Source organism: Notolabrus celidotus, chromosome 16, assembly GCF_009762535.1.
Source record: "Notolabrus celidotus isolate fNotCel1 chromosome 16, fNotCel1.pri, whole genome shotgun sequence".
In the NCBI taxonomy this organism is placed as follows: Eukaryota; Metazoa; Chordata; class Actinopteri; order Labriformes; family Labridae; genus Notolabrus; species Notolabrus celidotus.
Window position 1 is genome coordinate 28,785,262 of NC_048287.1, and position 17,104 is coordinate 28,802,365.

Genomic DNA, 17,104 nt, shown 5'->3' on the forward strand with positions numbered 1-17,104 from the left:
TGAAAGAGAGCTGGAGGGGAAAAAAAGAAAAAAAGGCAGAAAAAAGGAACATCTGAGGGGTTTGAGGGGCGGATTTGGACAAAGTTTCCCAACTGTCCCGACCCGAGGAGGCTCCGGGGGGGTTGCCGGGGAGTCGATTTGCCCGGTAATGAACACGGTAGTTGTTGTTGGTCGTTACCGATCTGATATTTTCAGTTTGTCTGGGAGCAACTGTCGCCACAACCGCCGGAAGTCTGCATGAAGCTGCGTCTCGTGCAGAGGCAGCGGCGTCGACGTTTTTTTTTTCTGCCTTCGTTTTTTTTTTTTTTTTTTTTTATTGGAGTTTTTTTCTGTTTTTTTATTTTCTCACGGAGAGATGAGCAGGGAGAGAGGAATGGAGGCAGAGAGGCTGTTTGTGTTTACAGAGCGACATGCTAGTTAAGCAGATGAACACAGAGGCCTCCTTGTAGCTTAAAGCGAGCCAGCGAACAAAAGGAGAAATTAATGGAGGCTAGTGAGCTGGCTCCCCTCGTCTCCCCTCTAACAAGCTAACTAGCCATGTTTGTTTACAACCCCGACAGCTCGTAAAGCTATTGACAGCTGTTCAGGTGCGATGTGACACATGCAGTGCTTCGAAAGGACTTCCTGCTTTAAATGTTATCTTCAACATTAGCATTTTAAAGGTGTTATCAATCCCTGCTGCTGCTGCTGGGAGTTTGCTGTTAGCAGAGCCACAGTGTTGGAGGCAGCTTGTCAAAAATGGCTCTCGGGGCTCTGAAACGTTGACTTTGTTTTTGCACTTTTTAACATCCTACAAGTTTTCAGACAGCAACAGCATGTGAGAAATTAATGATTTCTTCTTTAAAGTTGTCATTTGAATTATGTATGGATTGTGCATCTGCAGAGGGGAGAGGGGGGGCTCATGAAAAACAACGTAAAACATGCCTTGAATTACACAATAAGGCCTGCAAGATATGAGAATATATATATATGTGATGTCAGATAACACTGTTTGATGTTGTGATAGTGGTATAAACAAAATCAAAGAGTTCAGGTTCAGGTTACTTTATTTGTACCCATAGGTAAACTTGTTTTGCAGCCAGTGAGATGTTAGGTCAATACAGAGTTAGAAGACAGATGTCTACGGTGGCCCTGAAGCGCAAATCAGAACTCCAAATCAGAAAACACTACGGAATATGAGAAAACACAACGGCAAATTAGAAAACACTCAGAATATGAGAAAACACTACGGCAAATTAGAAAACACAACGGCAAATTAGAAAAAAACTTCGGAATATGAGAAACACTACAGCAAATCAGAAAACAACGGCAATTCAGGAAACACAACAGCAATTTAGAAAACACAACGGCAATTTAGAAAACACAACGGCAATTTAGAAAACACAACGGCAATTTAGAAAACACAACGGCAAATTAGGAAAAAACTACGGAATATTAGAAAACACTACAGCAAATCAGAAAACACAACTGCAATTTAGAAAACACAACAGCAAATCAGAAAACACAACGGCAATTCAGAAAACACAACGGCAAATTAGAAAACACCACGGAATATTAGAAAACACTACAGCAAATCAGAAAACACAACTGCAATTTAGAAAACACAACAGCAAATCAGAAAACACAACGGCAATTCAGAAAACACAACGGCAAATTAGAAAACACCACGGAATATTAGAAAACACTACGGCAATTTAGAAAACACTACAGCAAATCAGAAAACAACGGCAATTCAGAAAACACTACGGCAATTTAGAAAACACTACAGCAAATCAGAAAACAACGGCAAATCAGAAAACACTACAGCAATTCAGAAAACACTACAGCAATTTAGAAAACACTACAGCAATTTAGAAAACACTACGACAATTCAGAAAACACTACAGCAATTTAGAAAACACTACAGCAATTTAGAAAACACTACGACAATTCAGAAAACACTACAGCAATTTAGAAAACACTACAGCAATTCAGAAAACACTACAGCAATTTAGAAAACACTACAGCAAATCAGAAAACACTACAGCAATTTAGAAAACACTACGACAATTCAGAAAACACTACAGCAATTCAGAAAACACTACGGCAATTTAGAAAACACAACGGCAATTCAGAAAACACAACGGCAATTCAGAAAACACAACTGCAATTTAGAAAACACAACGGCAACTCAGAAAACACAACAGAATTGAAAACACACAACAACAATTCAGAAAACACAACAGAATTGAAAAAACACAACAACAATTCAGAAAACACAATGGCAAAAACTTTTCCTTCCAGGTCACAATGCAGTTGTGTTTCCTGATTTGCCGTTGTGATTTGCACTTCAGGGCCACCGTAGAGGTCAGACAGAACAAACTTCTTAATCTGCAAAACAAACAAAAATATCCTAAAAGTAATCTAACATTTAAAAAGGTCAAATTAATAGACATGATGAAATGATAAAAGTGCTAAAGGTTCCATTTAAAAAGCATATCAGAGAACAGTTAATCAATAAAAAGTATAAAATCACGTGAATAAATAGAAAATCTGGGCTCAAGTCTTAAAATTGGAGGTTGTATTGCTTGTTCAGCTCAGAAACATCACATTGAAGTTATAACTCACAGTTTTTATGATTGCCACCTGCTACATGAAACCTGTGATTCCAACAAATCCCTCCTGAATCCAAAATAAATCCCAAGAACATTTAATGTCACCTCTAGATGAGCACCAGTCAGCCTCAGTGCAGCTGATAGCAAGCTTTAACACCATCTGGCTACATTAAGAAGGTGTAAAAGTTCAAAGTTAACCATGCTGAGTGACAGAACATTGTTGTTGTTTACTTATATGTTTCTCATTAATTGTGATAAATTCAGATTTAGACTTTCCTGATGTGTTCATTGCAAATGCTCACATTGAGACAAATCTTGCAGCCCTTTTACCCTCTGCAGATGTTTTGCATATTGTGATCTCACCTTTGGAGTTAATGTACTTCATTATTGTGTTGTGTTGACGTTTATTTTTCATGGGCCTCTGCTTTCTTAAAGAGCTTTACACACAAACGCATGCTAAGTGCAGTAAAATGCATGCTTTTATCGTAAATCAGCGATGTGTTTATGCATGGCGTTCATGATCTTAGCACAATGAAGGCAGACTTTTTTTAATAACTGGTCAAAAAAAGTAGAAGTCTGTGGAAAACAAAGCGCAGATTCATGCAGAAATAGAAAAATGGAAGTATGAAACTTCCTTTTTTGTGCAACTGAAAATGTGTTAGTGTGAGAGGATCAGGAAACAGAAGATTAGAGGTTTGATAATAATAATAAACAGACGCCTTTATGTTATTGTTGTTCCATCACTTTTCACAGAGATCACAAACTTTGACACTAGACTACAAGAGGGTGTAATGTTTAAAAGCAGCACCTTGTAGGGGGGAGGTTAGGGACATAATCAAAAGCCTCAAAGATGAGTGTTTTCTTAACTCTTGTCTCTTCTGTCGTCCTGTAGATTTATTTCCATCCCTCGAAGGATTGAACATCTTTAAGTGATTCCTTTCACATCCTCTCCACTGTAAATCTCATTAAATATAATTAAACAACCCTGCAAGTATTTCCCTGAAGCCACTCACACTGATAACAAACATGTCACACTTTTGGAATGGGATCCCACAAATCAGCAAACTGGCACTGCATAAGTAAACACAACGAAATGATCCTTGTCACTTTGAGTACTTAGCGCTGATCTTTAACGTGACGTGTTCGGTGTGTCAGCCGATGGAGGAGAGGATGCATGGAAAGGAAACAAACTTAGATGATTGAAATGCAGCCGTGCATGGTCTTGTTTCATGTGAAAGACGAGCACAGTGACGAGGAGGAGGAGGACGGGTGTTTACTAAGTGTGTTGCTTTTTAATTACAGAAATAATGGACGACTCCCATTTCAACTCGTCGTACTTTTGGTCTCCCGTCCCCACTGTACAAGGACAGGTAGAGACACCCTTATTGTTGGAATTGTCTTGAAATACACTTGGTTTATTGGAAGTATGTGCAAAAGATAACCAGCAGGAATGATTGTTTTATTATTTATGGAGATATTTTAATCCTAACACCATTTCACCTTTAACATGTTTACGTTGACTGTTTGAAAACTACATTTTCTGAAACAGGAAGGGTTGACTTGATCACGTGATCACTCCTGTCCCTCTCCTCTCTCATCTCTTCAACCCCACTCTCTTACTTTTGTGTTTACTTCTTGCATCTCACCATGCCTTCGTTCTCTCCCATCATCTTCTTTTTCTCCCCACATGGATCTAACCCTCCGTCAACTCAAATCACTCCCTTTCTACCAATCTCTTCCCTAATTCTCCTCCTTTGCATTCCAATTTACAACACCTTCCCTTCTCCCTCATTCACCTGCCTACCGTCTTCCTCATTGATCATAAAACCAATCATCTTCCTCACCCCCGCTGTCCTTGTAAATCTCCCAATATTCCAACCTCACCCTAATTTCATCACCCTTCCTCTTTTCCTCCCTCCTGCCACCATCCCATCCCTCCACTCGTCCCCGTCTAGATCGAGAACGCCATGTTCCTGAACAAGGCGAAGGAGCAGCTGGGTCAAGAGAAGGCCAATGTGCCCTCCTTTCCTCACTCCTCGGCGTCTTCCACCTCCTCCCCCCACTACCCGACGGCCGTGCTCGCCATCCCCGGCTCGGTGGATGGAGGGACCGGGCTGCGGCTGGTCCCCAAACAGGAAGGAGGTGGAGGAGGAGTTGGGAACAACGGCGGCACACTAAGTGTAGTCGGGGGACAACTGCACCAGACGCACACCTCGCAGAACATCACCGTTGTGCCTGTTCCCTCCACGGGGATCATGACTGCGGGTGAGTGGACTGTCATTTCTTTATCTTCCACTTCACGACGCTCTTCACGTCTTTTGTCAGTTCTGCCCGGTCTTATTGTTTATTTGCAACTTTAAGATGGACAGACAACTTGAAATAATCAATCTTTGTTGAACTAAAGCTTCCATGAGCTGCTGTCACCTGAGATTCACTGATTAGACGGTCAAAAGAAAATATTTTAGTAAACATTTTGACTATCCATTAATAATTTCAGTCATTTTTCAGCAAACATTTAGACAACTTTAATGGAAAATGTAAGAATCTGCTGTTTTTTTGTCATATATGCCTCTTACTGAACTATTTTAGGGTTTTGTTGCTGATTCATCAAAAAATGATAATTTAAAGGTGACATATCATGCAAAATCAACTTTTTAATGGTTCTCTCCCTGAAATATGTGTCCCTGTCTACAAACCCCCCGAAAATGAAACAAATCCATTCTGCCCCTGTTCTGATTTCTCCACCTTTCTGTAAATGTGTGCTGAAACGAGTCGTTTCAGTTTTCAGTGTTTTTCATACGTCACAACGACATCCGGTCTGTAACAGGAAGTCAGAGCTCGGAGCTTGTTCAGCCCATAGACTGTATGAAATACAACTCAACCCCTCCTCCGTTTTTCATTCCCTGCACACATGTGTGCTAACAAGGAGCTTAGGAGGGAGGCATGCTAGTTGTAGGCTGTCTTAATAAACACAAAGGTTGGTTTTACTCCCCACGTCTGCAGATTTGAAGATCTAGTGGATGATTTTTATTTTTCATGGAAAAGTGCTAGCGCTAGTTAGCATAGTCACATAGCTACATGTTCGTAGCGACCAAGACACACGTCGACATACTGACAAATAAAACAACAAGAAACACTAAATCTGTGACCAATGGTTCAGAAAGGTCCTGCTGCAGGCGCCTCTCCGTCAGGATCAGATTCTGGATCAGATTCAGAGGGTTGAAGTAACGCGGGTCTGTGAGCAGCCGTGTATATTCAGCCAACATGTAAACATTAGATCAACGTGCTGGACAGCAGAGGCCACACCCACTCCCTGAGGGGGCGTGGTCTGAGAGAAAACAGCCTGTTCTGAGCAGGGCTGAAGAAGAGGGTTTTTCAGACATGCCAAAATCTGATTTCAAAGTGTTTTTTTGAGCATAAACTTTAAAGACATGTTTTGGGGACATTTTGATGAAAAAGAGCGTAATATGTCACCTTTAACAGAACTGCTTTGGACAGGATGATATGAGAATTTGTCACATTTTTTTAATTTATTGACCCAAAAATTCTAAAAGTTCATCCATCAGTGGATTGGTCAATTAAGAAATGAGAAGTTTCATCCCTTTTTCTTGTTATCTGTTGTAGTGTAGTCTTTCAGCAGCCCACTGCAAGAAGGTGTAAAAAGTATGAATCCATTAGTAGTGTTAGTGATGTGGTCTTGATCTTTACACATGTGTTGTTGTGGCTTTAGTTATTGGCAGGTCATTTAGTCAGTGGACAAGTTTTAAATTAATCTCACCAGGAATGTTAGCCTGAAGAATTTGTTTGAAATGTTTTGTTTTGATGGAATGGACACTGAGATGAAAGTTTGTGTTTGTCTCTCAGCGGGGTTAGTAATCACCACCCCTCAAGGCACGCTGCTGCCCACTGCCTCCACACAGTCGTTTGTAACGGGACCCCACACTGCCACCACCATGATTGTGTCTGCACTGCACCCCTCGAATACAGGTAAAACACGGATACTTCAAGTCTTTTCAACACTTTTAAACATCTGTGAACTGCAGATCACTACATTCAAACTGTTAAAGCAGGCGTGTCCAAAGTACGGCCCGGGGGCCAATTGCGGCCCAAGGTCCATTTATTTATGCCCCCAAGCTTCCATCTTAAAATGTGTTATTTATAGCACAGAAATTAATCACATTCTGAATCATCTGTACATTTGCAGTTTCTTTCAAGTGCACAAACAAAAATTAAAGTCAATCCAGAAACGTCTCAAAAAGCTTCATATGGACTACCTGTCTAAAGCCAAAGCACTGGGAATTCTGCAAGACGGCAATAAAGAAGAAACACAGGAAATCTTAAAGCTGACAGGTTTTCAAATTAATGTTTTTATCATGATGTGGAAATGTTCTTGATGAACACTAAAAGTTCAGAAGACACAACAGAGGACACAAGACAAGATCAAAATTAGGAAATTGTGCAGAAAAGGCTAAATTTGGTGCATAAAAGTAGTTTGGAATGCAGGAAAATAATTATTTTGTTCTTAAAATGTTGTCTGCTGGTCAGATAAGTCTTAAAAACAACATGAAAAAGAAGTGTGGTGAAATCCAGATCGTGATCCTGCCATAGGAAAATAATGAGACAATATTTTTCCCACATTGCCCGACCCCAATGAAAAACATTTTCCTCCAGAAGAAGATAAAGTTTGCTAATGTTTACGTGGCTTATGGAACACTGAGGACTTCTTAGTTACTGTTTTATTGAGAAATTTTTTTAAATAATTGTTATTAAATAGAGATTTGATAGAAAACTTATGATTCCTAAGTCTCAGTAGGAGCCAATGGCCCTGAGTTATTCTGACAACATCATATGTGGCCCTCTTTGAAAAAGTTTGGACACCCCTGTGTTAAAGCAAAGTGTAATGATCATTTATTTTTCTTTCTTTTTTTTAATTATATTTTGGGACTTTTTTTGGGCCTTTATTGACAGGACAGCTGAAGAGAGACATGTGCTCATCATAGGAATATATGATCACTGTTTGACAGACAGCTGTGAGACAGCTGTGGATGAAAGGCAGGCGGGACAGGACTCTGTTTTTTTTTTTTTAAGTTATATTTTTGGCCTTTTTGCCTTTATTTGATAGGACAGCTGAAGAGATACAGGAAATGTGGGGAGTAGAGAGCGGGGGAAAACATGCATGAAATAGTCGACCGGCCAGGAATCAAACTGGCGACCCCTGCGATGAGGGCTGTAGCCTCTGTATGTGGAGCGCTTAGACCGCTAGGACACCAGCGCCCCAAGAGTTCAGTTTGATGTAATATATTTCTCTAGATATATTTGGATGAAAGTAAATCAAGGCTTGACCCACAGATATCCCCCACTATCAGGACTATCATGTGATAGGTGATTATTAGATGCTGTCCTCTAACCACACCTTCTGACTCGCCCTTTTTTTTCTCTGTCTTGTGATTTTTATTCTCCTCTTTTAGACAAGAAGGATGACATTAATATCCCACCTGCAGTTGTCATGCCGACGCCATCAAAGCGGGGCAGGAAGAACAAACAGATGATGGGAAGAATGGCAGGAGTGGGTGGGGTCCTTCCTCCAGGAAGTGATGCGTTAATATTGGCTCACCTCGCAGCTGGTGGTCAGGTGAGGAGCTCTTATATTCCTTTTTTTTTCTTTGATTAAAATATTAATTTAACTGAATATCAACTTTCAGCACACAAGCCTTTTTTATAACTAAAATATAAAGATGTTTTTGTGTCACAGCATCACTCTGCTGATCCTTATGATCTATCCAATGATGAGGACGATCATCCCAGCAAAGAAGGTCCCAAATCCTACAGGTGATCAGAACAGAACATGTTTGATTATTTTATATGTACATCATTTAAATCCGCTTGCCTGCTTTCTGGGTCATAACAATTTCCTCTCTCTCTCTCTCTCTCTCTCCCTCGTCTCTTCCCAAGGTGTCGAATGTGTGCAGTGACGTTCTTCAGCAAGTCCGACATGCAGATCCATGCCAAGTCCCACACCGAGGCCAAGCCCCACAAGTGCCCTCACTGCTCCAAGTCGTTTGCCAACTCCAGCTACCTTTCCCAGCACATCCGCATCCACAGCGGGGCCAAGCCCTACTCCTGCACCTACTGCCAGAAAACATTCAGGCAGCTCAGTCACCTACAGCAGCACACACGGTACAGCGCTGAGTGCTCTGTGACTTACCCTGTGGATGTGTGTGTGTGTGTATGTGTGTGTGTGTGTGTGTGAGCTTGCTCATTCATGGGGTCTCTGTTGGGAAAGCATGTGTGTGGGCTTGTGTTTAGATGGGAGGGGTAAGAAGTTATTTGGAGATTGTTAAAAGAGGAAAGCTCTTTCTGCAGAGTTTATCATGACCTTCGAAGGTGAAACACTTCATTAGAATGAAATCCTGAGTTTTTCTTTGGTGGTTTTAAGAACAATGTTTTTAATCAATACATATTAGTTCCTCATGAGCAAAGCACACTTCTTTAATTTGACACTTGCTTTAATCTTTCAGAAGTTGTCACAAAACATATGAATGTCTGGATAGATGCATGCCACAGTGTTTGATACCTTCATTTAGAAGGTGACCGGTGCTAACCCTCTCCTCCTGTTACCATCACAAGCTCAGCATGGTCCTGCATGTATCTACGTTTTTCTGTTGTCTTTGGCTTCACCTCAACTTTCACACAGCTCCTCCAAAACACCCTCTTCGGTTCGCACCACCTGTCATAGAAGCCACTTGTCATGCGCCTCGTTTTCAGATGAAAAAAAAAAACAGCAGAAGAAATGTAATTAAAGTCAAATCTGCATTTTGGAGGCAGCAGCTCTGATTATGTTTTTAAAAAGATGGTGTTTGTAGAATAATGTACTCACTTCATACATTCCCCCCTCTGCTCTTTGACCTTCTGTTACTGCACTCAGTCTTCCTGCATGCTTTATAAACCCTCATTATCATATCACTAAAACAGCGGAGCCGCTGGTCAGACATAGATAATAGTTTAACTTGTGCTTTTATTACTAAGTGATGAAAGCACCTGTCCCCTTTTCATGCCATCATGAACTTTATGTTTCACTCTGTCATTCACCTTATTTATGTTCTCATTTCCCCTTTTTGCCATGCACTTGGTTTTCTTTGCTTGCTTCAGGGCATTAATTTTAAACAGGAAGATGCGCTCTGCTGGCCTGCAGCTCGTCTTAAATTTACATTACAATCTGACTGCAGCAGAGCCAGGCAGCCATAGACACACTCAGTCCACTCAAAGCAGGGCACACCAAGAGGGAGAGACTGCAAGAGAGAGAAAGAGAGAAAAGCGTGACTGTGCTTGCTGTATGTTTTTGTTCTGTGTTTTCACAACTCAGACACAGCACAAAGAGCACACGAATGATCTATGATCAACGCTATTGATTGTAGATCTTCTTAACTCTGACGCATGATTTGGTCTTCAGTTCATCTTGAAGTTTGGTCATGCTGTAGCTTAAAAATCTCTCGCTGTTTCTCTCTCTGTTTCTCTCTCTCTCTCTCTCCACCTCCTCACCCCTCTGATCCCGTGTCCCGTGTTAGAAACCACACTGAGGCCAAGCCCCACAAGTGTCCCCACTGCTCCAAGTCGTTTGCCAACTCCAGCTACCTGTCCCAGCACATCCGCATCCACACCGGGGCCAAGCCCTACGCCTGCTCCTACTGCCAGAAAACATTCAGGCAGCTCAGTCACCTACAGCAGCACACACGGTACTGGGCTGGGCTGGGCTGGGGTGGGCTGGGCTGGGCTGGGCTGGGTTGGGTGGGTTGTAATGGCTGGGTCTCTGTGCATGATTGGGAGCAGGTGTGCGGTGAGTTCTGGCATTATGATTGTGTTCGGTTGTTGCAGCAACCCAGACATAAGTACAATCGACAATAAGTTTCAATAAGTTAAGATAAATAAGGATAGAATAAAAATTGAAGATGTATACAAATGTTACAAATGTTTAACAAAACACAAACACAACTTTTTTATCATTAAAAAAGGGCAAAAAATAAAGTTTAAATAAAGTAAAAAGGTAAAGGGGTTCAGAGCTGCTGCGATCGGATGCTGACCTCTCCAGCGCCGGAAGTCTAATGTCTTGATAGTTAGCTTCAAGTCTCCTTCAGCAGATCATCAACTTGGTACAATGGTTAGACTTTAGGAGTTTGCTGCCAACCTGATCTGTCAAGGAGGCCCAGAAACCACATCTTTTCTATCGTCAAAGTACTGTTACTTCCAGCTCCAAAAACCTGACCTGGTCACTTTGAAACAGTAGTTCAAGGAGAAATGGGTGACTTGACTTTGGACTAATCCTCTTCATCCACTGTTGTGTTTTTCAGGATTCACACAGGTGACCGACCGTACAAGTGTAACCATCCCGGCTGTGAAAAAGCTTTCACTCAGCTGTCCAACCTGCAGGTGAATACATGCACAGGTTTTATACTTGTTAACGAATCAGTGTCATTTCATACATTAAGACTTTGACTTCCTACCAATGTCCGTTGGCTAAAACATAAGCATGACTTAACGTGTTATTCAAGTCATGTTAAAAAAGTTGATTTATTTTGTCTTATTTTTGTTTTGTGGCTCCTCTGACATATTATACTCATCATCAGATTTGAAGCGCTGTATTTTTGCAAAACGTCCTTCATCCAAATCCTCTCCTCCCCACAGTCTCACCGTCGGCAGCACAACAAAGACAAGCCGTTCAAGTGCCACAACTGTAACCGTGGATACACGGATGCTGCCAGCCTGGAGGTGCACCTGTCCACACACACCGTCAAACATGCCAAGCTGTTCTCCTGCGGCCTCTGTAACAGATCCTACACCTCGGTAGGCCCTCTAACGTGTCAATCAAGCACCAGTCATATGTTTACACTGTGCACTGACTCTTAATATTACATATTATATTAATATTATTAAAGCATGTTTTAATTTAAAGACAAAAAGGACTTTTCTATGTACCGCTGCAGAAGAAAACAAACACAACATTTACATTTTCTCTCCATTATTTCAATTTAATAAAATAAAGATGTCAACGTTAGAGAGGGAACCAATCTGCTATCAGACACTGACAGATACATTCTACACAACCTTTTTTTCATCATCCAGATAACTCACATCTCTCTCTCTCTCTCTCTCTCCTCTCTCTCTCCTCTCTCTCTCTCTCTCTCTCTCTCTCTCTCTCCTCTCTCTCTCCTCTCTCTCCTCTCTCTCTCTCCTCTCTCTCTCTCTCTCTCTCTCTCCCTCTCTCTCTCTCTCCCTCTCTCTTTCTCTCTCTGACTCCCAGGAGACGTATCTAATGAAACACATGAGGAAGCACAACCCTGACCCGCTAACGGTGGCAGCAACAGTCGCCGCTCAGCAGGCGCAGGGCCTCACGCCGGGCAGAGGCAGAGGCCGCGGCCGAGGGAGAGGAGGCGGTGCCGGGGGAAGAGCGGGTCAGCTCCAAAATCAGAACAACCCCAACAACAACCAGAACCCTAACCCCGGACTCCCAGGCAGCTACCAGCCCCCACAGCAGCCCACAGAAGCTTTGGTTCAGTGTCCGTTTGACCTCCACCAGTACAAGACAGTGGCTGCCAGCGAGATCCAGTACAAACCAGTCACGGTGGGGGAGCTGCCAGTGACCCACAAAGACCTCTGCCTCACTGTCTCCACATCAGCCATACAGGTGGAGCACATGAACTCATAGGCTGCGTTTCCCTACTCTGTTTGAGGGAGTACTAACCATGTCCGAAGTGTAAAAAAGCTCCATATGAACGAGTCATTCAAGTGCACTCATTATTCTGGTCACCTGAAGAGAGAAAAGTTATCCAAACCTCTTTTTTAAATACCTCCACACGAGGAAAACTGAAACTCACCCAGCAGCAGGTTTTTTTTCTTCACTTTTCAGGAGCTTTAATGCTGAGTGTAACTCTAAATGACTCGTTTCAAAGCAGATATTTTACAGCCTACTTCTTGATTCCTGAGCCCACATGTGCCAAGTATCTCTCAGTACATTTCTGGTCTTGATCACTGATGTGAGTAGCTAATTCTTCAGCATGAAGCCAAAACCTTCAAAAACCTAATCTGGGATCAGTTTTAGCTTTTATATAATCATGAGTGACGTTATATTCATACCTGAATTTCTCAAGAAAACCTGTAGTCTGACCAGCAGTTCCTCTCTGGACATCAAGAGTCTCACATATGTCTCTTTTTATTGCATTGTTTGTTAATGGGAATCACTGGAGGATGAAGGTGTAAAATATCTGTAAAGTTCAAAGAAATTACACTATTCTCCGCTCGTAAATTATCTGGAGAATGGTGTCATTTTGAAGATATTCAGATCACATTAATCTGAACATTCTCTTTAGTTCAAGCCAAAACAAGGGGGAGAGAACATGACGAGGAATCAATGATAAAGACTGAGGAGTTACGTAAAAGCAACTGGGGGAAGGACAGGACGAAGTATTGCTTCAAGATATGAGGAGTGACTGAGCAAACACACGTGAACAGCTTCTGAATGACACCGTCAACGTGCCGAGGAGAAAGGCGAAGTTAGAGCCTGAGAAAAGACAGAAAAAGGAGACGCTCAGCAGGAAGAGGAGGATGCAATGTATTTTGGGATTAGGCTACAACCTGGACCTGAATCTTTAAGTGTGCATTACACAAATCATGATGTCCTCATTGACACCCACTTACCCTCAGACAGTGGGGAACGGAGGAGCTGATTCTTTATTGGAGCGCAAAGAAAAGAATGCACTAGACGTGAGGGGATCTGCAGAGAGCGAGGTGGAAACAGGAGAAAAAAGGGGAAGGTGGGGTGGGAGGGGTTTAAAGAAAGCACTTGATGAAGCTTGTTCTTCACGCCTATGTTTGTCATCATTGTACTTTTTTTTATATATCATATGTATGTATTTTTCTACCAACAGAGGAACGTGTGAACAAACTCAGAGAGAGCGCAAAGTGAACGCATGAATGTGAAGGGAACAGAGAGAAAAAAGGCCAAACAGAGTGATTTTTTTTTTTCACTTTTTTTTGTGTTTTAACTCAAAGAAAGATCGTTTACTCTCCTCCAATAAGAACAGAGCCCGGCTCGTCGTTTTCAGGGCGGTTTGTTGGGGGAATAATGATTGTGTGATAAAAATGGCTGACAGGTACTGTTATCAATCTTTTTTTAAAAGAACTTTTCATACATATTATTACTACTTTCATTATTACTGTATTGCAAATGTTATCCACATTATTATCAATCTGAGGCATTATTGTATTGCAGTATGCTGTACATAAAATAGATAGAAAATACTTTTTCATCCTTAAAAGGGAAGTTGTCTCATGTAAAGCATATATGGAAACTTAAAGGAACTCAATTTAACGTGTATCAAATCACGGGCTGTGTCTCAGGTCACCTTTAGAGACGTTTAGTCTCAGACCGTCTTCAGAGGGGTTTGTTTTCTCTCTGTGATGTATGACGCCATGTGCATCACGTCCTGCTCTTCAAACCAAACACATGTTGCACTCTGTGATATTTATTCTGATTATGATAAGACCTGAAGAGATTCGGCCAAATTAACTTTGTTTTGTTGGGAGTCACTAACAGAAACACAAAGACTGTAGATGCTGCTCAGTGTCAGCTGCCCTGCACAAATGGACAATGAAAAAGAGTGTAGAGATAATCTCTTCACATGCATTTGGATTATGATGTAACCTGCAATGGTTTGGTTACTCTGTGTATTCTCAAAGAAGGGAGTGAATCAGAGATTTGGTTTTTGTTGATATCACAAAGTCTGGCAAAACACTTATTTTGTTTGTTTGATTACGGCGGCCTGCGGTTTATATGAGGGTGGATCATATATGGATCAAATCCAATCATGAAGTCACAAAAAAACTCTAAAATATGATTTGATAAATTTCTAACTGGAATTTTCCAGATGTTTAAATGAAAAACAATCTAATCCTTTAACAAAATAAATATATGCAGTGGTTGGTTGATACATTTGTCGGCAAATGTTAAAGATAATAATATGAAGTGACGTGCCAATGACTTTAATTTAATGATAAGCGAATGGATCCATAGTTTTATATCCTATTTGGCTCATTAGACAGTGCAGAAGAGATCTACACCAACTTGAAAACCAGCACAAACTGCTTCAAATGAAGCATATCTCAATGGTTTGATATCAAAACTGTGATGTGGGATGACCTGGGACACAGCAGCCATGCTTTGTGCATAAGCTATCTCTACCCATTGAAAATGTTGAAGCAGCCTGTTCTACTGGCTCATAGTCTTCATGTATACTCCTCCTTGTATTTCATTGTGTCTTTTTATGAAAAATAACCCATTCTCAATACTCTCGTTAATGTTATTACTGATGCTCCTGATAATAATACATTCATCATCTGCCCTCTGATGCTACACTCTTGCATACTGTACGCACAGTTACACCTCTTTCTCATCTGAACAGACTGTTTCTTCCCTAAAGGAGAATAAAGTTCCAAAACAGACTATGATAAAAAATCACAACATTGTCTGATTTTTTTAAAGTAACATGCTGGTTTTATGGAAGTGATAAGAATGTATGACTGTGATTTTTTCTGAGTTAGATATTTTAAATCCCTGCAGAGTTAAGTTTACAAGTTACTTTTATTGAGCGCTCAAACTTCAAAACCATTGATACAAGTAAGAATTTGGCCGGGCTTAGAATTGATCAATCTGCCCAAAGTGAGATGTTGTCTCTCCCAAACAAAGTGAGTTCCACCTCTAAAGAAAAAAGTGATTTACTACCTTATAAACACAAAGAACCTTCAGATCATTTGCTGTGACATTGCGCTCAAATATTTAAGCAGCTTACATCTCAAAGACAAACAGACAAAAATATATACTGATGCCTTGTGATACAAAAAGCACTATTTATTTAGTTTCATATCTGAAACTGCTGCTACTTTTCTGAATTTTCCATGACAGAAATGCACAATCAGTGATTCATTTGACTACTCATGTTCAGGCCAAGATCTGCAAAGCTCCTGTTTTGTCCACCAGGGGCGCCAAAATCGACACAAACCGAAAGTTCCTGAAAATGTGGTTGACGCATATTAAATAATCTCAAGCAAAGTATTTTAGTACAGAAGCCCTAAAAGGACATGATTAAATACATTTATTTTCTCTGTCTTCTTGAGATAATGAGTTAATTTAATCTCTAATTGAATCTGGAGAAAAAAAAGCTTGTTATCTCTAGATCAGGACTTATTTTTCTTGTGATAATGGGATCATTTATCTCGTTTTATCCACAGAACGAGGCCTGTTTTTTGTGGTTTTGATCTTCAACCTGTAAGATAAATGTCTCATGACACAATAAATATGTATTCTTTACTGAAGCAAAATGTTCTTAACAATGTTTGGGAAAAAAACAAACAAACAAACAAACAAACAATTTAATGTTAACAGGCCTTTCAAATTACCTGAAGTTACTTGGTTACCATATGTATATATCTGCTCCTTTTATGATTAGTACGAATAGCCCTATAACAGGGCTATTCAATTAAATATTTGGTCGGGCAGGACTTTCAGACTGAGGACATGAGCTGGGCCGGACATTTTTAGCAGACAGTGAGCAAAGTTAACCATTTAAAAGAAAAACAAATAGATAAGATAACAAACACACTGGATGTTTATTAACGTATTGCCACATCCAAAAGGGCAGAAACACAATAAAAGAGCAGTACTTGTCAGTGCTTTCGGGCCACTCGAGGGTTGCTTTCGGGCCGCATGTGGCTCGCGGGCCGCTAAAAAAAATATATTATTTTTCTCGTTTTCCAAGAAAACACAGCTTGTTTTCTTGAGATAACAAACAAACTAAGTTGCAATTTTGAGAAAATAAGTGAATTTGAACTCATTATCTTGAGAAAACAGAGAAAATATAATGTATTAAATCATGTCCTTTTAGGGCTTCTGTATTTTAGTATTTTGCTGTCAATCTGCTTTTTGTTTCTGGCTTCAGAACTGACCAAGGCCTTCTTTCATATAGTTACATTATAAAATATAAGATCAGTTTTATAAGGTCAGTTTGCATACGGACAATGGTAAAGGGTGTGATACTTTATTACAGCACCTAATTTGTATTGAAACATTTTTGTTATGTGTGAATAAAGTAAAGGCAGTTGTTCAACTTTAATTACACAACATGTAATTCGCTCTATGACTTAGCCATACACTGATTGCGTGCATTTATTTGCAGCATACTTTTTAAAAATTGGATTTAACAGCGTTTATCCCGCCCGTGCAACATACTGTGTATGTTTGCTTTTAAATAACCTGGTGCAATTTTTATCGTGCAATAACTTACCTTATCTATTTATAAGATAGAAGTGTACATAGTGTGTATATATCTGTAATAGTTGCCATATTTTATTTTATTTTATTTTTACTTTATTTTATTTTATTTTATTTTATTTTATTTTATTTTATTTTATTTTATTTTATTATATCATATTTTGCCCCCATTGCTATTATTATTGTTATTATA

The 17,104-nt window shown here is 40.3% G+C and overlaps 1 protein-coding gene across 5 annotated transcripts; it reads left to right on the plus strand.

Annotated features, from left to right (window-relative positions):
* On the plus strand, positions 1-15,105 carry znf384a (zinc finger protein 384 a). Of its 5 annotated transcripts, none has more exons than XM_034705731.1 (11): positions 1-157; positions 3,897-3,964; positions 4,550-4,859; positions 6,459-6,581; positions 8,063-8,226; positions 8,347-8,423; positions 8,547-8,771; positions 10,160-10,327; positions 10,940-11,018; positions 11,274-11,432; positions 11,890-15,105. In XM_034705731.1, exons 2-11 carry the CDS (start codon positions 3,902-3,904, stop codon positions 12,292-12,294), a joined length of 1,773 nt encoding a protein of 590 aa, XP_034561622.1. In that variant the 5' UTR covers positions 1-157; positions 3,897-3,901; the 3' UTR covers positions 12,295-15,105. The 5 variants fall into 5 exon arrangements, with proteins under 5 accessions (XP_034561622.1, XP_034561621.1, XP_034561620.1 ...); XM_034705730.1 differs by having other exon boundaries at positions 1-145; XM_034705729.1 differs by lacking the exon at positions 1-157 and adding an exon at positions 318-817.
* Positions 15,106-17,104: the final 1,999 nt, after the last annotated feature.

Excerpts from the sequence above, each read along its gene's own strand:
- znf384a (XM_034705731.1), top strand. The coding sequence starts at position 3,902 with ATGGACGACTCCCATTTCAACTCGTCGTACTTTTGGTCTCCCGTCCCC. Across the intron at positions 4,860-6,458 it reads CACGGGGATCATGACTGCGG|CGGGGTTAGTAATCACCACC; the intron begins GTGAGTGGACTG and ends TTTGTCTCTCAG. Across the intron at positions 8,227-8,346 it reads ACCTCGCAGCTGGTGGTCAG|CATCACTCTGCTGATCCTTA; the intron begins GTGAGGAGCTCT and ends TTTGTGTCACAG.